General features: G+C 40.4%; 1 protein-coding gene across 1 annotated transcript; it reads left to right on the top strand.

The window, feature by feature from the left end:
- The first annotated feature begins 2,071 nt into the window (after positions 1-2,071).
- Positions 2,072-21,932, top strand: SLC39A6 (solute carrier family 39 member 6). Its single transcript, XM_051609246.1, has 10 exons — positions 2,072-2,188; positions 3,290-4,020; positions 5,248-5,428; positions 5,690-5,859; positions 7,117-7,323; positions 8,551-8,620; positions 9,795-10,172; positions 17,982-18,062; positions 19,948-20,138; positions 21,004-21,932. The coding sequence occupies exons 2-10, from the start codon at positions 3,319-3,321 to the stop codon at positions 21,154-21,156; spliced, it is 2,133 nt and encodes a 710-aa protein (XP_051465206.1). The 5' UTR covers positions 2,072-2,188; positions 3,290-3,318; the 3' UTR covers positions 21,157-21,932.
- Positions 21,933-23,801: the final 1,869 nt, after the last annotated feature.

Here is a 23,801-nt window from a genome sequence, read left to right as displayed (position 1 = left end):
CAGTGCAAGAGTCCAAGACAGTGGATGCATTAAAGAGGCTAGAAAAACAGGCTCCATCATTTAGCAGCTGTAATTTATATGGTTTTAAAAAAGAATAATTTAGAACAATGAAATGTCTAACATTAGCACCAATGCTGTGTTACTGAAATATTACAATGGCATCTGGTAAACTGTATTCATGCAATATGAATTAGCATTAAATAAAAAACCCCTACTCACTCCTGGATTTTATTGATTTCCTCTCTTCCTCCAGGGTAAAAAACCCACAAAAAAACCAAACTAAACAAAACAAAATGGTAAGGCTGAGTAACACAGTATTTTTTCAGTGTTTCAAAAGCTATTGTATGGAGTATATCCATAATGCTCTGAAGTGGTACTCTCTTGTTTCTGGAACTGCTGACAACACATACCTCCAGTCAGCTGAACTCACAAACACGTTTAAATCAGAGAGTTGGGAGGTATTAGGCACAAAGAAGAGATATCACCTTGTGACTGGCAAACTGTCAAGAGCAGCAGACAGCAGCAGGAGAAAAATGGCTGAGGATGTTTTGGGTGTAACATTTAGAAGCCATCAGGAAAACCAGATCGTAGGGCAGGATGCAACTGCCTTCACAGTCCAGCAGGCTGAAAAACACTGGCAATTGATCACACACATTCCAAAGCCAGTTGGGATGGGTAAGCAGAACTGCACCCGCTGTACTAGCAGTATTAATTGACGTGATGAGATGAAGTAGAACTCTAGAAGTGGTAGAGAAAGAATGTGGAAAGGCAGGGGAACCTGTGCCTGGGACATACACTGGTCATGGGGTGATGACCAGTTCAGAAAAGTGGTACAGTGAAGAAACAATTGAGAAATAGAGTGTGTCTATTCAGAAGAAACAAATATGTTTAAAGCAAGTTTCAAGCCTTTCTGGGATGTGATCTCACTGCTTTTTTATTGTCTCTTTGCTCACTTGTGCATGATGTACTGTTTTCTTCTGCCAGCTCATTAATTACACTGACAGACTCAAGCGCTCACTGCAATACCCCAGTGGATGCCATCAAAAACCCCATGTTGCTTGCCCCTTACCCACACCCCTAATTCAAACCAGTCAGTTCACCTGCAGTCCTTGCTTGCCCGAGCCCCCCACACGGCCTCCTTTCAAGACTGGCAGTGTCCATGCTGTGATAAATGACTCCTTCCCAAGTGGGATCTTTATCCAAATTAGCCTCCGCTCCACCAAGAGGCGCGCCGAACAGTTCCAGCTCTCAGCTTTTATCTTTTTGACTAATACCTATGCATTATTATTTCGAGAAAAGGGTTGGCTTACGCTAATTATTTCCAAGAATCTGCTTTATAACATTCTCGTGTTTAACAACAAAGCCGGCCTATGCTAAAAAAATAACTTTAAGCAACGTCTGCTACACGATACAAGAGCAACACGCAATGCAAGCAGAAGACGCAGATTTTGTGACGCTATACAAAAACAGGCAACACAAGCAAAGATACTATACACAAAGAATTATTCCTCATTCTGTGACTCTCGCGCTGTTCCACAAGGGATTATTCTCCACCCTGTGACTCTAACGCTGCTCCGCTTTAACACGAAACCAGGTGAACACAGCTCGCAACGCCAACCCCTCTGCGAGACGCGGTGCCACCACCTCCTGTGCTCGCTCCCACCGCGGCTCCCAGCCCAGAACGACCCGAGTTTTGGGGGAAGCGTCGCTCCGGCTCTTTACCCACCGCTGAGCTTTACCTGCCCCGGGATGACTTCACACCTCCCGCAGAGCTGCCGGCCTCCGAACGACCGGGGTTTTCAGAGAGCAGGAACCCCCTCGGGAAGCCGCCCCCCTGCCTCCGGGCCGCAGGCTCTCCCCTGGGATGACATTCCCGACTGGACGGGCTCCCCCCTCCCCCTCCCCTCCCCTCCCCCCGCCGGCGCCTCCTCGCCCGCTGGCCTCGAACCCCCGCTCGCGCCACCGCCACGCGCCCCGCCGCCCCCACGTGACGCCCGCCCCGCCTCCCCATTGGCTGCCGGAGAGCCGCCTGCCGGCCGCCGTACCCGGAAGAGGTAGGGCAGGGGCGGGCGGCCGTTATCCCGCGCGTGGCGGCGGCGCGGGGAGCGGGGTTGCGCGGCGGGACCCGGCCCGGCGGTGGGCGAGGTGACCTCCTGCCCGGCCCGGCCCGGCCCGGCCCGGCCCGGCGGTGGGTGCAGGCTGCGGGGCGGGCGTCTGCGTCTCGCGGCTGGGCTAGGCGGGTGGCGGCGGCGGAGCGGGCCTCGCTGCGCGGCGGGAGCAGCCGCCGGGTGAGGCGGGGGCCGGCCCGGCGAGCTGCTGCTTCGCTTCGGGGCTGCGCTCGGCCCCGCCCTGGCGTGAGCTGGCGGCCGCGGGGCAGCCGCGGGGCACAGGCGGCTCGGGAAGAGCTGGGGCGGCGGCCCGGGCTCGGCCCACACCCTCGGCTGCGGTTTGCAGCCAGGACCGGCCGCACTCGTGCTGCTGCTGGTCCCGGCGCTGGTGCTGGGTTCGTACGGCTGGTTATAGTCTTGTTGCAAAGTGTTAAGTCCTCTGTATTGCGTGATGCTCTCTGTGCTTCCCTGAGGAAGGGCTGCGGCAGCCCTGCGGCCTGCTCCTGCGTGCGGCCTCAGCACCAGCTAACTCAGAGCCTTGCTGGAGCTCTTGTGGGATACATCAGACGAGCCTCACGCTGGTGAACACTAGGCCAACAGCAGTGGTCTGCCTGGTTAGTGGAAAGGGCTGCATGGCAGCGGTGCTAAGACACAGCTACAGTGTGAACAATTTTGGTGGAGTGTTGGCTTGCCGAGAGCTCCGGCAAATCCAGCCATGGAAGATTTGGAATTCTGCTTTTTTAGTAGGAAAATGTAATGCGTAGTATTGATTTTTTGCTAAGAGTGAAATAATAAGGGTTTGGGGTTTTTTTTTAGCACCATAAAAGCCTGACCTAGAGCTCGGTTATTGCAGCCTTGAGGATGCTCGCTCATTGCTAAGCTTGGCTTAGGAAAGTGACTCGGGCTAAGCTGAAGAAAGGTGAGCTTGCACTAGGGAGCCTCTGATCTCGCTGCAGCTTCACCTCCTGTTGTCTGAGGCCACACAGCTGGGAAAAATGCTGGACGTGAAAAACATTTAAATGGCTTTTCTCTTACTGCATTGATTCCTTGAGCAGGGTTTGCTTTGGTATGTTGTGGTGTTGTGTTTTTTTTTTGTTAAAACGAATTATGAACCATCTATTACAGAGCAAGATGTGATCAGTTGTATTCAAACTGTTAACTTTTTTTGGTTTGTTTTCTAGATATTTTTTTTCCTGAAAAAGAAGCTGCAATGGAGAGTGCAACATCAGTCGCTTTCCTTGTGTCATTTTCCATACTACTGTGTGAATGCTACCATGGGTTGGAGACAGCTACTGTTGTGCATACATCAGAGAGAACTTTTCCAGAAAAGGCAGCTTGTGTTAATATTGACTTGGCAGGATTAATACAGAAGTTTCACCTCCAAGAACTTTTCCATCGTTATGGAGAAAACAACTCGCTGTCAGTTGATGGGTTTAGAAAACTGCTCCAGAACATAGGTATAGACAAAATGAAACGGATCAAAATAGACCATGATCATGACCACGATCATCACCTTCATCATCATGTTTCTTTGAGTAAAAACACTGAGAAGACTCTTTGTCCAAATCATGAATCTGAGGCTAGCAAAGACCACAGGAGCAGTCGCTCGAAGGAGCCTCATAAGGTAGAGAATGTGGAACATCAGCAGAACTTTGTACGCAGCAAGAACACGGCTAATGAAATCATCACTGCTCCCACAGATGGCCACTCTGAGTTGCAGAGTGTGCAGCCCGGGGAAGCCAAGCTGGTTGCCCGTGTAGGTCAGACCAGCTCTAATGGCATTAATGCCACAGGTGGCAACAATGCAAGCTGGCCTGTCAGCAGCAAAGCCAATGAGTCTCGTGCTTCTCCCAAGGAATCAGAAAGAGGAAGTTACCTGTATTCTAAACTGAAAAAGCAAAATACCCAGGAGGTGAGACTGATTATTTTGTTTTCTGGGGAATTCAGATCCACTGGGAATGTTATTATGGCTTATTTGTCAGGTACTTATAGCAAAACTCACACAACTTTCCTTGAAACTTGAACATTTTGAAGCAATGTTATGTTCACAAGCTCAGAGAAGAACATAGATGCAATTGAGTTGGGTTTTTTCCCTAAAAAGGAATACTGGATTTACATTAAGTATAAACATACTTGTAGATTTATATATATATATTTAGTGTAATTTTTAAATACTACTAGAAATCATAAACACTTTTTTCAAATTTGAAACTTGCTGCCCTGCCAGAATCTGTCTTGTTTTCATAATAATGTGGTGAAGGTAAAAAAATCTAGTTAAAATACTGTCATTCTTATCAAAGCTGCTCCACAAGTGTTAGATAATCTTATGGCAGGTGGTGTAGAACTGCAGGGAAGTAACTGGCATTTTCCTCCTTCAACCCCCTCCCTCTCTCTCCTCTTTAAGATTGTATGCAATTGTGAGAAAGGTGGGTGCAAAATGTTTTCTGTTCCTTTAAAATAGTAAAAACTCGCAGTTAAGACCATAGTTGTGTTGTGTACAGTTTCCTTACACAATCAGATCCTTCTCCATTAAGGGCTTTAAAAAGCAAGTCTCTCCCTGGGATCTTGATTTATGCAGCCATGCCAGGTAACTCGGAGTGGGCGTCATGTGGCACGTGATCATAGGTGCTGAATTCACAAGTTGTTCCAGTGTTCTGCTCACTTGGAGCAGAAGTGCTCCTGTGGTGGAAACCTAGAGAGACTGGACGTCATTCAGTGGGGAAATCGTCACTGGGGGAAGTGCATGCATGACATGATCTGTACAAGACTTTCCATAGTAATAATTACTTCTGTGAAAAGATATTTGACCTCCTTACGACTTCCTTATATGGCCTGTAAAACTAAGTGAAAAACGTCAGCCTTTTCCTACTTGCATAGCAAGGCATCTGACCCCTTTGTTCTGAAAATGAGTGATAATTATGCCTCATCTCCCAGGATTCCTGAACTAGCTGTCTGAGCCAGATGGGGGGGTGGAGGTACGGTTCTTAGTTGCTTTGTTACCAGTTTTTAATTGCTGTTGATGCAGCTGTTTTCATGTGATGCCTCTGCATTTCACTTAAAATGGCATGTGTAGTCCTCTTGATATATATCATGGTATTTTGGTTCTGGTTAATCTTTTGACACTTGTGTCTTTCCACAGTGCTCCAGTGCATCAAAACTGATGCAGTCTCATGGAATAGGCACTCAAGTATTGTTGACTCCTACTGAGTTCAGTTACCTCTGTCCAGCTCTTATTAATCAGATTGATGGCAAATCCTGCATAGTCCATGCAACTAGTGAAAAAGCTGAACATCCTTCAGACAGTTACTCTCTGCGAATAGGTAGGTTATTTTTTTGACACGGAATAAAAGATTACTGGAAACCTATTTATGGTAGTTATACACTTATTTCAAAGTGGAAAGAAATTTGTAATTTTCTTCTGGCACTTGACTGTATCTAGAGAGTAATTTTTGTGGTGGGGTGTACCATTTATTAATATCCAATTAATCAAATGATCAGGTGTGATTGATAACAGGAATGTTAAGCATCAAAATCTCATACAGCGGTTACTTACTGATGTTACTTTTTTCTTTTTTTCCCAGCTTGGATTGGAGGTTTTATATCCATCTCTGTCATCAGCTTTCTTTCCTTACTGGGTGTTATATTGGTACCTCTGATGAATCGTGTATTTTTCAAATTTCTTCTAAGTTTTCTTGTGGCATTGGCTGTGGGAACTTTGAGTGGAGATGCGTTCTTGCATCTCCTTCCACATGTAAGTATTAATTACTGTTTCATTCGTTATCTCAAAGCAGAAAACTTGACACCTGTCTGTACTACTTAGTGAGAATTTAAATCCCTATTAATACCTATTTGGTGAGTGACTTCTTAGCCTGGTAAAGTAGATTATCTGGTGGTAAGGTTTCCCATTTAGAACTGTTAGTATTAGTCATTTCACAGGCCTTTCAATGTAAGAACTTCACACCATTATCTCTCAATGTATTTACTGTTCTCAGCTATAAATGCTGTTAAGTCACTTGCTATTCCTTGCATGCAAGAATTTTGCATAAATTTTTAGTCACTTATTGCAATACTGCCTCTATTTTCTTTTTCCAATTTAATGAACTTTATAGATAGCAGAAATTGCTGTATTTAAATATGCACTTTCAATGTGGAATAGATATTCCAGTATTTTCTGTTATCAGCCACCAGTGTTGATTGCATATCCATTTTAATTTTTTTTATTGGATTCAAGCATTTCGGAAGTCCTGGGAAAGCATTACTTGATAGACTTTGGAGTTACATATAGTGCTATTATGTAATGTGGACAATGAAATTGGAGTATGATTACTAAATTTCTAGCTTTCTTGAAGCTCTTAAATAGACACTGCCTCTGCCCTGCTCTCTCCCTCCCTCAGCACCAGAAAAGGTAACTTGTTCCAGATCTTAGATAAGATGGATCAAAAGGACTGCAGATCCTGTGGTGGTTTCTGAGCCCTGCCTGTCATTCATCAGGGGGTTCTTCCTGCCAGTTACTTCTGCATTTGCTCTGTGAGGTTATGTAAATATAAAAGTGTGAGTAAGAAGTTGGGGTTTTTTATTCTAAATGTAAGAGTAGCCAGTGAAGAGGGGACGAATGTCAGACTTCCTTTAAAGAAGATTATTCTTAAGTTCCTTGTAGAAAAAGGTGTTTGGTGTCTATGAGCAGTTTTACATGGGAAATAATAGGTGTGCTGCCTGTGATGACTACTTAAAATGCAGTTTCCTTTTTGGTGTCAAGGGGGGCAGTTGTGCATCTTGTATTGAGGGGTAGGGAGGTAGCTGCAGTGAGGAGATGCAGGCCTTGCAGTGTCTCTGCCTATCAACAGATTTATTCATAATTTTTTCAGTTTGAAACCAGAGCATTTACCTCATGAAAATTGCTAAGTCTGGACTCCAGACTTGAGGGAAAGAATGTGAAGAATACTTTGTTTCTTATGTTACTATTTTTTTTTTTTAATATGATGACTTTCCCATTGGGTTCTCTCCATAGTCTCATGGAAACCATCACCACGAAAAACCTCTGGTTGAACAAAATAAAGGCTCTATGTTCAAAAATCTCATTTTTCAAAGCACAGAGGAGAGTGATTACCTGGATTCTACATGGAAGGGACTTACAGCACTTGGAGGCTTGTATTTCATGTTTCTAGTGGAGCATTTGATCACTTTAATAAAGCAGTTTAAAGACAAGAAGAAAAAGGTAGAGAAACTATTATTTTGAAGTGACATTGTATTGCATGATCATTTCTGAATGCACTTTTAAACAAACTTGAGTATCATCTATCTGTCTGGATTTCATAGCAATTGCTCACTTGATTAGTGTTATAATCTCGTTTAGTAGTGATATGTGTCCTTTTAAACTACATGATAACTTTTTTGTGTGGTCCTGTTATGGAAGACCTCTGAGCTATTTCCTTAACCAAACATACAGCACAGGCTTAACACAAACAGTAGATTGTTTCATAAGGAAACATCTAATAGCGCCCAGAGTGATTTAAGAAGCTATTGTTCATTATTGACTTCCTGCTTACATCTCAAGGTGATCCTGATAGGATGGCCTCATACAGTTGTTACAGGCAATGATGTAAAAGTTGACTTGGCAAAAAAATCAGTAAAAGCTGGCAATATCTTAATATCTTTGTTTTTAAGAAAGCTAGTAAATTACTTGGCTTAAAAGTAGCTAATTTCTAGGCTACTGCAATGACTGATAATCTCTCTTTAGTTGGAGTGTTGGTCATTAAGGCAGCAGTCTTGGAGCAGATGCCCTGTAAGCTCTTTGACTTTGGTCACAGGAGGTTGTGTTGCTGTGATTTATACTGAAATTAAACTGATTGTGAGCAATAGGATCACTTTTCCTATTTCTAGATAAATTTATTTGCCAAAGGAGGACATGAAGAATTCCAAGCAAAGCAAGTTTTTTCTGTGTCCTTCTCTCAGCTACTGGGAATAGATTTCCTCTTAGAATAACTATGCCTTTCTAAATACTGAATCACTCATTATAAATTGTGATGCAAACACTAGTGAGCAATAATTACAGATTTTACCTGATTTTTCTTCAGTACGCTGGAAAAAATAAATGGCATTACAATGGAAAGAACAGTGGAATAAATTTTACTCTACTTGATGTGTTTTGCTTCTCAGATGAGCACCTCTGCTTATTCCTTGTTCAAAAGTGTGGGGTATTCATGTGTGTATGTGTGTGGGTTTGTTTGGATTTTGATTGGTTTTTTTGTCCTGTTGAGCCTGAGGAACCTTTGTTGTATTGGACTTAAATGAGTTTGTAATGTTCCTCTTCTGTGCTCTATATAGCTTCCACGTTGTCCTCTTTCTGTACAGGCTGCATGAATGTTGTGAATATAATATTACTCATGTATATCCTGAAAAAAAGTAAAATATTCATAACTACAGTATTTTCTTTTGGAATAAGAAAAAAAATGAAGATGATGGAGAAAGTAAGAAGTTCTCAGCAAATGAAGAAAAGTTAGATGCAGACGATCGTAAGTCTCAGCAATATTGCATGTTGTTATTTTGTGGCAGTGCTGTTTAAAAAAAACCACCTAACTAATGGCAGCTCATAGATCTGCTTCTTACTGTAGGTTAGATCACTACCTGTATTAATTCTTTTCAAAACAAAACCTGCCTGTGCATTGATATGTAGAGGACTAGCTCTGTTTGCTGCTTTCCTTTAAAAAGGATCAGTAGGTTGGAAGTAATGAATTCACAGGTTTTTGTACCTACTGGCTTCTACAACTCTTTTTAGACTGTTAAATGTTTTGTGTAATCCCTTATTTAGATTCCTGTATATCTTAAGTATTTTTTCATATATTTTGTTATTTATTTATTGAGCTATAAGGTGGATAATCTAAAATCCTAGAGGTTACTTGAAGTATTTGTATTGCAAATGATCACGTGTCCCCAAGATCATGCAGTAAGCTAAAACACACCTCACTTGCTAGCTTTTGTAGCTAAGAGATGTTCATTTTTTCAGAATTTTGTGACTAGCAGAAGTTGTTGGTACAGCAGAAAAAATAAAAGTATTCACTTAATTGCAGGGGAAGAATTTAGCAAGTTGTAGGAGTTAAAGTATCTAACCTTCATGTGACACTCATGTTTATATGAGGACGTTTCATGGTCTATGTTGATGACTCTTTTTGAGTGTTTATTTTTCAGTTGTTGAAAGTTAAACTCCTGTATTTTTAATAGAGGAGTTTTCATAAGTCTCTTCTGCATTCTTATTCTTAAGCCCTGAGATGAATAAATGGCATATGCTTTCCAGACGCTTTGTGAAGCAATTGAACTAACAGCCTTCATTCTGTGAAACTGGGACATACAGCCTTATGCTGTTGTGTTAAAAGCTTTTTTTTCTATCTTTTAGAGCAGGCATTTGTGGCTGTAATGTAGGGGCTGCTTCAGTAGTAAGTAACAGAAGCTACAATTTTTCTTATTTTGAACTATTGGCAATTATCTCAGAAATCTGATTAAAGACAAATTGTGGAAACCCTGGGGAAACAAAACAACTTTGGGTTACAAGAAGCTGGGGTATTAGTCTCAACTGCTAAACTTACTGGTTTCTTCTTTTCCATGTCGCTTATTCAACTTGTTTACTGTATCTTTGCTTCCTAGGTGATTAAAAAAAATGTGTAATATTATCCCCTGTTTTTTTTGTAACAGGGCCTGAGGGCTATCTAGGGACAGACTCTCAAGATCCATCGCCCTTCATTTCTCAGCAGCCAATTGTACAAGAAGAGGAGGAAGTGATGATAGCTCATTCTCATCTAGAGGAGGTTGACAATGAGTACACTTCCAGGGGCTGTAGAAACAAATGTCATTCTCACTTACACGATACTCTAGGACAGACAGATCATCTTAGTCATCATCACCACGACTACCATCATATTCTGCATCATCATCATCATCAGAACCATCATCCCCACAGTCACAGTCAACGCTACTCACTTGAGGAACTGAAGGATGCTGGGATAGCAACTCTGGCATGGATGGTGATTATGGGAGATGGACTACACAATTTTAGTGATGGCCTAGCAATTGGTAAGTGGTAGCTTGGACACTGCAGCTTGGTTGTATGTGAGGACAGTGAAGTCTTCTTGCTGTCACCTCTTTATTAGGAACATAACCAAGTAGTGGTGGATCTTTGAAGCCTAAACTTTTATCTGGTAAGAGCTCTGAATGAATAAGAGACTCAGACTCAGTTTAACAGCCTGGAGGTAGTGACTAGGTGGAACAAAATGTGCTTACAGCTGTGGTTCTCTGGGAAATCTAAAAACTTTATTTCTTACTTTTTGCAAAGTTAAAGATAACCTTCAAAACTAAAGCTAGGCTTATAAAACAGTATTTAGAACTTAGAACTGACTTTGTATTTCAAGGCCTGTGTGTGCTTAGCAATTCCTTTTTGAGTTGTTTTTTTTAAGACAAGGTTGTCTTTTTGGTCACATATAAAGTAACTTTTTTTCACTTCAATCAGGCCACTAGTATTATTAGCTGCTTTGTTTCTTTTTTTCTTCCATCTTTACTTGTTACACAGCATGGTCAGGTTCTATGCTTTGAACATTTGGCTTTGCCTATATTGGGCCTGGTTACACATCACACAAAAATTTCCCCAGAGCACTGGTGAGCAGGGAGGTGGGACCCTGGTTTCTCTGTGCTTTAGCCTGAAGATTACTTGCATGTATTAGGCAACATATATCTGTGAGTTTTGTGCTGTAGGAGGTAGGCTAGCATTCATTTTATTGTAGGATGAATTTGGTCCAAGGCATTGTATTCTCTACGGTGCTTTTACAATTTTGCATAGCACTGCTATCACATACAGATCTTCCTGTCCACTAAACAACAACATGGTAGTTCTCCATAGTGCTTGTACTAACCTTCCACAGAAGGTTTGTGCTGCTTTTTGTATCCTAGGAACATGTGAATAGGGCATTAATTAGTAGGACATTAGTTAGCTGGTATATGTCAGAAATATGATTAATGGCAAAGATACCAATAAAGTCTATGTTGCCTTTATGCAGATTTTTGGATTAAGGGTGTCTGCACTGATTAAAATAGTGTAGCACAAGTAGATACCTTCAGATACTCGGTGTGCTGTCCTCAGTCTCAAAACAGACTCAGTCTCTCTTCTTGAAAAAGCATTTTTAGAAAAGTTACTTTTTTAAACACCAGTTATCCTCAAATCTTATTCTTAAAAGTTGAGCACAATAGTCCATTTTTGTGGGAGTTTTTAAATTTAAACTGGTATAAGCAGTTATTTTACGTGTAATCAGAATATATATATTTTGTCCTGGTTTTTCCCTTACATGTTGTTGTAGTTCAGTCTTTTTTTGTCAGTGCTTCAATGAAAGTATTTCTTTATCACAGAAATAACATATTTAATATTAAGTTTTGGACTTCTTGCTGGGAGGTAGGGTTTGGGAACTTCCTTGTTTTGTCTAGGAGGAAAGCAATATCAGACTACTGGTATTGCAAATTTAAAAGGTTAAATTAAGTTCTAGAAAGTGACGTCAAATCAGTAATCCTCGGTTCTTATGCTAGTCTTTCATAATCTTGACTTTAGTATTTGAACTCATCTCTGAATTCACAGGTATTGGATTAATTTCCAGCTTGTACAGTATACTGGGGTCAGTTCATCAGTCTTTCTGTAAATTTTATTGTAGAACAAGTTCATTCTTGTTTGAGGAGCAAACTCAATAATAACTGTTTCCTCACAGTATGTGAAATTGTTCAAATAGAATCAATTCAGAATATAATGTGAAAAGACACCATCTGATTTAATCTCATTTTTGATGAAAGTTGAAGCATGGAATGTAAATTTCTGAGCAGTTCAGTAGTGAAAATGGGGTGGAAGGAGGATTTGCATACAAATGACATGCAGAATCAATTACCTCTTGGCATTAGGGAGATTTGGGAAGGAGCTATGACACTATAGTTATGAAGTGAAAAGTATGAGGAAGATTTAATAAAGACTTATTGGACAAGTGAGAGCAATAGATTTTAGAAGTTGTTCTGTGTAGCTTGTTCAGGCTAATGGAAATGTAGGCTTCCTTCAGTTCTGGATGTGCTCAAAAGTATTATGGAAAAGCATGGATTTGATGATGATGTGAAAATACCAGTACTACTTGTATAGTATTTCACCTGTATTTAAGTGAAGATTTGAATGCTTCTGGGAAGATAGCTTTAGCCAGGGTAACCTTCCACTTAAGTGGTTTCACTTAATGTGATTCTTATTAATAACTTCCATCAATTACTTTTTTCCTCAAATCTATTACATTAATTATGTAAGAATAAGATTTTAAAGTGCTTTTCTATAACAGCTGTCTCTCACTAATTGTACAATATTATCTTCTGTGATTGAAACTTTTCTGTGTAGCTTCAACTAAATAATTGAAAAGCAGAACACTTTATTTTTGCATTGATCTTGTGTATATTTTTCTTTAGTTCTTTTGAGACAAATTATGTTTTAAGCGTATTTTAATACATCACAACATAAATCAATTTATTGTGAGATGATAATACTAGATATATTAATGTAGTCTTCAGTTAATCTTTCAAGGCATCTTTTTTAGCAATGAAAAATGAAAATAGATGTTCCTACTATTTAAACTTGTACTTTGGTTGTTATGTACCTGTAGCGTACACAGCCATATCAACCACTGAAGTACTTTGCAAAGCAGTCGAGTTTTGTTTAGTTCGTGGCCTTTGTGGCCCCAGAATTAAATTTTATCATGTGTGATTAAGCTGGATTCTTGTATTTCTAGTTTTCCTCTGATAAGACTAGAAAAACATGGTATACAGACAGTAATATACAGGAACTTGTAGATTATTGAGGATTGCAGGCATGGGAGAAGGTAATTTATTATCTGCCTTCCTCTACTTATTACCTGATTTCCTCAGAATCTGAAGCCTGATTAAATGCTGGTTTCTGCTGTCTTAGTAGGAGTTAACTGTAGCTATCCTGTCTCTGAAAATCCAAATCTAGAACTATAAAGCTATGTTTGGGAGGGGTAAAAAACTATCAGACTGATAGATACAAAAGGTTGATAGTGTTCACTAATAACCTCTTCTGCTAGTCAGGTAGCAGTAACTCCTGTCAATTACCTGGTAATTACTGTATAGACTTGTATGACTGAAGGTTTTGGAGCATGGTGAAAAACACTCCTGCTGAGGCCAAAAGTCAAAATAGCTTTTGTCCTGCGTGCTGTGCATCTCTGAAGTGGACTTCACAAATAGAGTCACAGAAGTGAGTGACATCTTGAGGTCATCTAGTTGAACCTTCTGCTTGAAACAGCTCTTGGGAATGCTAGATTGCATCAGTCATGGCTTTGCACAGTCAATTCTTGAAAACCTCCAGAGATGGGGAGATTCCTTCACATCTGTGGCTGACCTCTCCTAGTGTTGCACTAATGTCTCTTAATAACAAAAGTTTTATTAATGTCCAGCCCAAAGTTCCCAAGTGGTGATTTGCAGCCTCTCCCCCTGTTGTGTCATCTGTCACTATGTTGAAGAGTTAGGCTCCCTAGTATTTGTGACTGCACTAAAGGTACTTAGAAGCTGCTGTCAGATCACTCCTTAGTCTGGTGGAGAGGGACATTAAATATAGCTAGCTTCCTCAAGCTTTCAGGCCTTATGCTGTAGACTTCTGATCATCTTGTTAGCTTCTGTTGGACAGTATTCATATCCACCTTGAAATGGGACACCACAAAGCTGGCAGAGAATCCCAGGAACAGCCTCACCAGAACTTAGTCTGCTGGCCTTGCTTCTAAGGTTACGCAGGTTGCAGATTACTGTACTTGCAACTAGAGCACACTGTTGGCTCATATTCAACTTGTCCATCATAATCCTCTCAATTTTCCTGGGAAGGCTATTTTCCAGCCAGTCGGTTTCTACCTTGTACTATGAGGTTATTCTGCCCTGTGTGCAGAACTCTCACTTTTCTTCTTTGAGCTTCATAAGATTTCTGCTGGCCTAGTCTTCAAGTTTATAGTGGTGTTCCTTGTCTAAAGCTCTAGTGCTTGATCCATCAAGTCATCCCTTTCTACTTGGATGCAATCTGTTTCATCCAAATAATGGAATCATTTAGGTTGGAAAACACTTTTAAGATCAAGTCCATCTATTAACCTAGCAGTGCCAAGTCTACCGCTAAACCCTAAGCATCATCTACATGTCTCTGAAATAACTCCAGGGATGGTGGCTCAACTGCTTCCCTGGGCAGCCTGTTCCAGTACTTGATAATCCTTTTAGTGAAGAAATTTTTCATAGTATCTACTACCTAGTGCATAGCACCTTGCCTAGTGCACCTTGAGGAGAGTGAAGATGATGAAGAAAATGGGTCACAGTGTTTGTCTTGGTGTACTCTACCTGTTACTAGCCAGCCATCAAGCCCTGTTAGCTCAGCAGTCCAGCCAATGTGCAGTCATTTTAACTGTGAAGCCTGTATTTTGTCTGCTCCCAGATGACTGTTGTAGGAGACAGTGTCAGAAATCCTACTAAAGTCAAGTTATGTTGTATTTGCTGCAGTTGCCGTCTTTATAGTAATTTATTCAAGCTGGGTCAAGGCTTTGGAGAGGGATTTGAAGAAGATATTCAACATGATCTTTCCAGGAACTGAGGTTAGACTGATTTTTGTCCTAGGTCCTGTCCTTTGCCTTGGGAGCAGTGTTAATAATTTTGCAGAGTTCCACTAAAGCCTTCTGTAGCCCATCCTGGGATGCATCTGAGCATGCCTAGTTTTTTCTAAGTGTCTCCAAACTGTTGCTTCTCTTCTGTTTTCCATCTCTTTATTCCTGGAATAGTGCTGGGATTTGGGACCTGGCATTGTCTGTTAAGACTGAGGTAGAGGTGGTGCTGGTGCTTCAGCCTTCAGTGTCTGCTACTTGATTCCTTTTCCCATCCATCAACAGACCCAAATTTTTCCTGCACTTTGTTTCTCAGGTAGCATTCCTGTAGAGTTGTTTCTTGTTAGTGTTGATCTCATAAAGTTGTCAGGGTTGGAATCAACCTCTGAAGATCATCTAGTCCAACCCCCCTGTCAGAGCAGGATCACCTACAACAGATCACACAGGAAATGTCCAGACGGGTTTTTGAATGTCTCCAGCAACCTCACTGGGCAGCCTGTTCCAGTGCTCTGTTACCCTCACAGTAAAGAAGTTTTTCCTTATGCTTAACTTGAACCTCCTATGCTCCAGCTTGTTCCTCTTGCCCCTTGTCCTGTCATCAGACATTGTGAAAAGAGTGGACCCATCCTCCTGACACCCACTCTCTAAGTATTTATAAGCATTTATGATCCCCCTTGTCACCTCCAGGCTAAACGGACCCAGCTCTCTCAGCCTCTCCTCATAGGGCAGGAGCTCCATTCCTCTAATCATGTTTGTGGCCCAGCAGTGGACTCTTTGCAGTAGTTCCTTATCGTTTATGAACTGAGGAGCCTGGAATTGGACACACTATTTCAGATATGGCCTCACCAGGGCAGAATGGAGGGGGAGGATAACCTCCCTTGACCTACTGGCTACCAGCTTCTTAATGCACCCAAGAATGCATGTCCTGTTAGTCTTAGCTCCAGCTGGGCTTTGGTCTTCCTACTTTTTGTTCTACTGTTTTATCTCTCTTGTTGCTACTCTTTGTTTCTACTTTTTGTTTCCTTTCTGAGTCTTAATGAATTAAGACACACTCTGCTTAACTGGGTGTGCCTTCTGTTGGAAGTCCTAGTGTTCCTGTACAAACAGGGTAGTTCATTTGCACACTCTGTTAAGTTTGCTTTATAAATCAGCCATCTCTTCTGGGTGCTTTTCCCCCTTTGATTCCCAGAGTATTCTAACCTGCAATTCTTGAAGTAAGTTGAACTCTGCTTCATTAAATTCAGAGTCCTAATTTTGCTTCTTCCTTTCCCAGCCTCCTTCTGTGTCCTGAACTTAGTTACCTCATGCTCACTAGAGCTCAAGATGCCATTTTTTGCTCTATTTGCTCTCAGTTTTTTGTTGTGAGCAGTGGGTCAAGGAGAACTCTAATCCTGTCTGGATTAGAGCTTCTATCATTTGCACAAGGAAACCATTTCCAATACAATTAAGGAGCATCCTGGAGTGTGTGCCCAGTGCTGTTACCTTCAGAACTGAAAACTGATGTGAATGATGATGTCTTGTGTGGTTATTCACAGGTAGCCTTACCTACCACCTTTTCTTGGCTAGGTGGTTTCCATATTCCTAGTGTTGTCCTGATCCTGACCAAGAGACTCAAAAGGCACAAGGGATGCATTCATATGTGGTTTTATACTGGAGCTCTGTGCAGTCAAGAAACTTTTATATAGACAGGGAAAAAAATGACTTGTATTCTGTCTTTCTAGGGAGTCTTTTTATCCATGATAGGCCAAACAAGCTTTGGTGATGTCTCCATAGCATCATCAAGACAGGCTCTACACAAAAAAAAATTACTTCCCTGGGCAGGAGCTCTGATAGGCAGGTCTGCCCTCTTTCCTGCATGTGAAGGAATCTCCTGCCACTGAAAATCTTTTTTTCGTATTGCTGGCCTAATCTGATGTACTGAGCAAATATTCTGGGCTGGGCAGAACTCCTTTATCCTCTCTCTGCTGCCAGGGTCATGACCATCTTTAGATTATCAGCTGCAAATCTGCTAGGGATTGAGGATTCTTTCTGTCACCAGGCTTCACTATTTTCAAATGTTACCCATCTGGGAGCTCATGTTTCCTGTTAAAGCACTGCTTTGGTCCTGCCACTTTAGTCTGAAGGGAGTTGGGCTTTTGTCTCTGTAGAACCTCTTCTGACAACCCTCTCAATCCCCTGTTTGTTATCCCTCATCCAGAGCTGTCGGCTCACTGCTGCTTGCATCTCCTTCACTGGGTGCTACAGTGTGCACCGCAGAGGTAAGGTTGCTGTTGCTGGCACTGCAGCCAGGAACGTCAGTCCTTTCTTTCAGATAAAGACCTGTATGGCAGTTTTCACCCTCAGAAGTTACATCTGGGTAGAGGCAACCCCAGCAGAGAGAGAGGATTGTCTCCTGTGGTCTTACTGCCATTATAGCTCTTCCTCTCTAAGCAGAACTCCTGGGTGCCCTGCCTGCCAACCTGCTGTGATTGGGCCCTGTGGCCTCCTGGCAAGTTCCTGGTATCAGCTGAAGAGGAAGCTGGCTGGGGTTCTGCTGCACCCCTTGGTGAGGCTCTGCATGCAGCTGGGGACCTCCTGTGCTGTCTGTGAGCTGAGGTTTTGCTCTTCAGCCCTGGTCTGGGCAGCTTCCTCCTGAGCTGCTGTCAATTAAGAAAAATAGCAAGCAACAGGATTGGAGAAAACAAAAAAGATGAGGACTGTTGGACTAGTTTAAGGGGGTTTTGTGTTTTGTTTTGGGTTTTTTTTCTTCCACTTAAAGTATGATGATTCACTTATGTGGAAGCTGTCTTTTCACTGCCTTTTGCTCCTTATCTCACATGACCATGTAGCCTCTCTTAACTGTTGAATTGGCTTCTCTTTTTCCAGTGTCTGATTTTGAAGTAGTTGAGCTGCCTTCTTCCCTTTGTATCTTTAAAAAAAGTGTCTTTTCTGACAGTATTTCCATTTACTGCATTTTTTGGGAGGGTTGTATTGTTGAAAGGTATTTGACTTAGTTCAGAAATAAGGTAGTGAAATTTATTTTGGAGGATTCCATATTGCTTCTAATTTTGAAACTTAAAAGGCATACACAACTGTTAAAGTTTAAATGCTTCCTAAGCATAAGAAACATTTGAGTGAAACTAATATGTTCTAATCTGATATGAGCATGTGCAATAATATTTCTGAACTTGATGTCTGAATATGCAGTAATGTTTTTAATTTGTTGTTGCGGGTTTTTTTTGTCTCTTCATAGGAGCAGCCTTTACTGAAGGGTTATCTAGTGGTTTAAGCACTTCTGTGGCTGTATTTTGCCATGAATTACCTCATGAGCTAGGTAAGACCCTGGTATCTATATGCTGCAGCTACCTAGGTACTTCCAGGTGCACTTTGGAGAGTAACTGATTTCCTTCTGTGGCACAGCACAGTTTCATCGGAAAACTTAATCTCTTTCAGGTTGTCTACTCAAGAATACTTCTAATTTAGTCAAAGAATGTTTTATACTTGGTTTCAAACTCTGTCTTGCAGTTACTTACAACTGGCTCTGTATAGTTCAGTTGAAATTTTTAATTCTCTGTAGCCACGTAAACTGAATTGCAGGGGAATACGTGTCAGAATTTGTTTTTCTCACATCTTTGTCTTGCATTTGTGCTGATGAACGGAAGGTCACAATCAGTTGAACTACTTTCTGCATAACACTTGCTGCTTTTCCATTAAGCTTTGCAAAAATCTGTGGTAGCTGTACACTTGGAACTATTTAAAAATCTTTACTAGAGATAGTTTGTTTTTCAAGTGCTAGTGATTTAAATTCATGACCATAATTTCTTATGGGAATGCATGTGTCTTACCTTGTAAATACAGTTATTTGGCCATTTTGCAGTGCAGCTTGGTTTAACTTGGAATGAAGCTGATCTTTCTAATTGTCAAATAATTTTGAATGTGTAACTGGTAATTCTTTCTTAGCTGTCATGGCCACAGTCATGTGGTGTATAGAATGAGGAGAGAACTGTTTGCTTGCACTTTAAAGTTTAATTCCTTAGAAAGTAGAATGTTCAATTTCATTTGCTGGGACTTGTAAACCAGTATGTGTATACATCAAACTATTTATTAAACAGTTTGATATATAATTGTCTGTACAACAATGTTGTACAGAAATACACTACTCTAAAGAAAACGTACATGGAAGGAATTTAATCTTGTTCATCTTAATATAGATTCCACAGGAATCATAGAACTTGTATTAATTACACATACTAAACGTTGTTGTTACAAATATGCAAAATAAATTCATGTTATGAATCTGATAATTTTAGATTCAACTGTTCTGTTGGCTTTGAAAGGAAGAAAAAGACTTTAAAATTTAAATTGTGATTCTCTAATCAGCTCAAAAAACTTGACAGAAATATGTTCTCTAACAGAGGTCACAAAGTGCTGTAGGAATATTGAAACAACTGGGACTAGCTGAAGGTAGCTGGGGATAAAATTGAATAATTCTGTTAGTAATTCTGAACAATGTTTATGACATATCAGTTCATTTTAATTGCAATATATTTTGGGAACAGCTGTTGTAACTAATTACTGAACTCAGCTTTGAAGATGGCTTTTGTTTACTTTAACTGGAAGTAATATTTTTATCTAGAATCCATTTTATTTCAAATTTATAAAATTGTATTTTACTCTGATTTAGATCTAATTTATCTAAACAAAAAAACCCACACTATTTTGAATGATGGAAAACCCCTTTCTGGCTGGTAGTCTATCATTCCTTCAAGGGAAAATAAGATGTTAATGATCCTACAGAGAAATTAATAAATACTCTCTAAATTTATGAAACAGACAAAGAAAAAAGAACAGTAACAGGATAATAAATGCAATTATCAGTATTGCTTTATGCAATAAAGTGGGAATGTTTTATTACTTGTTTAGAACGCTCATGCATATCAGGTATTTTACAATGTTGGTTTCAATACAAAATATTAAAAGCTGCTTCTTCCAAAAATCCTAAGCCTGTAAGGTTATTACAGTGTTTGTTGCTGTGTTGTTCTTCATGTGCACTTCTCAGTTTTCTGTTGCCCAGTGATTTCTGATTTCCAGAAGGAAAAAAAATAAGGCAGATGACGGCATAAAAATAGATTAGTGCTCCTTTAAGTAAGAGAAGACCTTGGGAACACTGCAATAATGACCTGAGGATGAAAATTTGTTTTTTCTTTTCCCTGTGGTAGGAGATTTTGCTGTACTTCTAAAAGCTGGTATGACTGTCAAGCAAGCTGTGCTTTATAATGCTCTGTCAGCTATGCTGGCCTACCTTGGAATGATGACCGGGATCCTTATCGGCCATTATGCAGACAACGTTTCAATGTGGATATTTGCACTTACTGCTGGCTTGTTCATGTATGTGGCTCTTGTGGATATGGTAAGTGGCTAGACCTACTTGGTTTAGGTAACATAGTTTAAGAATTAATGCCAAGTGTATTTTGATCTCACATTCTTCCACCTCTTCTCCCTCTGTTTATTTTTTGTTTCTGCATTTGAAGATACTGATGAGTGTGCAGTGTAAGGAAATGTTAAATTGGAAGTTCAGTGTTAAGGTGGAAGCCATTTTATTTAGACTGTTGTAGGAACAGGGATTGTTTCTCCCTTAGTTGTTAAACACAGGCAGTTAGAGGAAAAATATTGCTCTGGCAGTGGTTAATACAGCAGATAGGCAGTAAGGCTGCAAGTTGCATGCTGTTGGCACCACCAAATGTGCTTCCACTTTTGCAGCAAAACACAGAATCAGAAAGGTTTTGATTGGAAGGGATCTTAAAGATTATCTAGTTCCAAGCCCCTTCAGTGGGCAGAGACATCGTCCATTTGTTACTGCTTCTTGGGATCAAGACAGAATTGTATTAAAACCTGTACTGTACCTCATAAGTAGGTACCTCAGAAATTCAAAATATTTGGTGAATGTTTGTTAAAACTTTAACTGTCTTTTTAAGACTAAAATTCTTGGTGTGACTTGATTAAATGAGTTGGTAAATAAGCCAACCATTTGTTCAGGCTGTGATTAAGACATCAGCATAATTATAACAAAAAACAGTAATTAGAACATCACAGATTCTCTAAATATGAAAGTACATTCTGATAATACTGTTCATGTTGAGAGACACCTAATTCAAAGAGTAGTATTAATGCAGTCAACAGAAAAGACCAGAGCAGTAAGACTTCTCACAGTTGAAGAACTGGGTTTTTGAAGTAACTTTATTTTTAATGCATTTAACACTTTCTTGTTTGTTTAGGTGCCTGAAATGCTCCACAATGATGCCAGTGATCATGGATGTAGCCGTTGGGGGTACTTCCTGTTACAGAATGCTGGAATTCTCTTGGGTTTTGGGATAATGCTGCTTATCTCTGTATTCGAACATAAGATTGTGTTCAGCATAAATCTATAATCCTGGTTGCCAGGCAGAGCTTGGTGTTAAATTATAAGTGGTAGGTTAGTTTTTTTTCTACTAAATTCCCTAAAGGAGAGGTACGTTTGGTACAGACTAGGTGTTTTTATTGGTGTGCTTTGTTGTGTCCCTCCCTCGCTTCTCCCCCAGTTAGAAATGAACACTAGGGTTTTTTTTCACTTAGGATTTAGCATTGCATATGGTACTGTGGAAAGTTGTACTTAGTAAAACGTGGTGAAAGTGCCAAATCTATTAAAGCAGTATTGTTTGGGAAGTTAGGGTTGGTTTTTTAGTAAATTTATTTACTGTATGTAATTATTTGTAATTTTTTTTTTACTTCAGTGGTTTTGTTGGCTTGAAGAAATCAAAGGGCGGTGGTTTTTATTTTAGCACAATCAAAACCAGTGGATACAGAGCACTGTGAGCAGTTTAAAACAAGAAAATGACATGTAATTTGTAGTATTTGTTTCTGTTGGTAGAAACTCAATCTCTTCTATGTCGACCTGGTTTACATGGAGTGGCAAATCAGTACACTCCATTTTTGTGGTGGTTCCACTCAGTAGCTTGTGGATTCTTTGTGTCTTATTCCAGTTGGTTTCTACTCCAAACAAATTCTCATGAAGTCCTATTTCAAGTGTGTGCACCAAGTGTTTTACCTGTTTCATTTCTCAAATTGGCAACAAAAGTACAGCTATTAGATTGTAAAAGCATAGTTCTAGCTCTGCTGTATCTGCTGCATCCATCCCACTTATGCTGCCTGAACTGGCAAAGATGTTATCAAACAGATTTTAATACAAGGAGGGGAGTGCTACAGGCTGAGACACGTAGTCATTTATTATAACAGCATCCTTAAGTAAAGTGTTGCTGTACTCTGGGAGATGAGCAGTGTGGGAGAGCTGACTACTTCTAATTCAAAAAACCTGTGCTTGCAAAACAGTTATATCCTTTGCAACAACTACAGCTGAAAGATTCACAGTAGCAAAAGTTATTAAACATCATGTGTAAGGAAGCAGCATGTAAAGCATAATTATAAGTGCATATGTAAGTATGCAGCTTGAGCTTACAGTTTGAATATTTTAACTACCCTGAAAGAAAGTGAAGGAAGGAGAAGGGTGAAAAGGCCAATTGCAAAATAAATTCTGCATTTGCAGGAAAGGTGAACATTAGACAAATTTTATGTAATGAGTAAGGAAGAAATTCTGCTGTCTTAACTAGCTAGCTTTAAAAAAACCCAGAAAGTTGATTTTTTTTTTTTTAATTCAGCTTTACCACTGCCTCAGATCCTCAGCTGACTAAAAAGCTTGAACAAAGAGGAAGTGTTTGATAATACTGTGTCTGACAGATTAAAACAGTTTGGCATCTGTTGGTCTGTTATAGCATGAAAGTCAGAAGAACTCCTGTGTCCCTTCAGAAGTAGATGTTTGGAATTAATTGAAAGGTTTTGTTGGCTTTTTACTAGTTAAGAAATGAGGATTGCAGGAGTTTCTACAGCCAGTGGAATATTAGCCTTTCCTTCTTCAGTTTTTACTCAGATTAGCAAGATTGAGATTTGATCTTCTTTCCACAGTGAAGAAGTCCTATTCCTTTCCTTCTTTCAAGTCAGGGTAGAGAAAGGTGTGTATTTCCTTCAGCTCTGCTAATGCATCCTGAGGAGAGCACGAAGTTGTGGTGGGATCTTACAAGCTCCCCCAGGTCTGCACATGTCTGAACCTGTGTATCCTGCACTGTTGCTGGGCTTTCATCTCTAACAAGAACAGTGACAAAACATAGGTGCATTCCCTCCCTTCATCAAGCACTTCACATTTTGTGTGTATTTTGTTCTATGCTATTGCCTTTTAATTGAGCCTTTGGACTTTTGTTAAAAGCACACCTCTGGATAGAGGAGTGGTGCCATGGTACAGTAGCTATCTGCTACATTTTTATAGCATCTCCTTGATCACCCATCCTCTGCTTTTTTTACTCTTACAATAGTTATAGTCCAGTGTTCCCAAGCTTGAATTTGTAATGCCTGTGAGTATGATGAAAAATGTGTGTATATACATACACCCATTATTTCTGTATCTTCCATGCATTTAAACCCTTAGCTTATTTTAAGTCTCTGAAGAGAAAGTAACTTCTATTTTTTCAGTCTAAACTCTTATGATACTTTTGCCCTTACCTGTGCTACATTCATTTCTTAACTTTGTTGCAGCTAAAATACGATACCCACCTGCTGCTTTCATCTGTCTTTTCATCTTCATCTTTCCTTTGTCTGCTTCTAGTGCTTGTATACCATAATCTTTGGTTCATCGAAAGCTGTTTCATTTCTGGCATGTGCACATTGCTGCTTTCTTCTTTAGAAAAACAGTTAAATTCCAAACAACCATGCTGACACACATACACTAATCCTGTCAAAATGGAATTTTTCATGCCTTGGCTACTTCACTTTCCTATACTGACATCCTGTCTTGGCAGTCCCATGTCATTCCACGTCTCTTAAAATGTGGCTGGTTTTCCTCTGGCGGTCTCTTCCTGATGTCTCTTTATGGCAGTTGAATGTGCCACCCTTTGGTGTGGTTGGATTTGACCCTGAGCTGTGCAAATGAGTCTTGCCTTTGCTAGGGTAGTGGTGTTTGTCACCTCTGGAGCTGATGTGTGGCTTCAGT

This window comes from Apus apus, chromosome 2, assembly GCF_020740795.1.
Source record: "Apus apus isolate bApuApu2 chromosome 2, bApuApu2.pri.cur, whole genome shotgun sequence".
Lineage (NCBI taxonomy): Eukaryota > Metazoa > Chordata > Aves > Apodiformes > Apodidae > Apus > Apus apus.
This window is presented reverse-complemented; position numbering and strand designations above follow the sequence as displayed.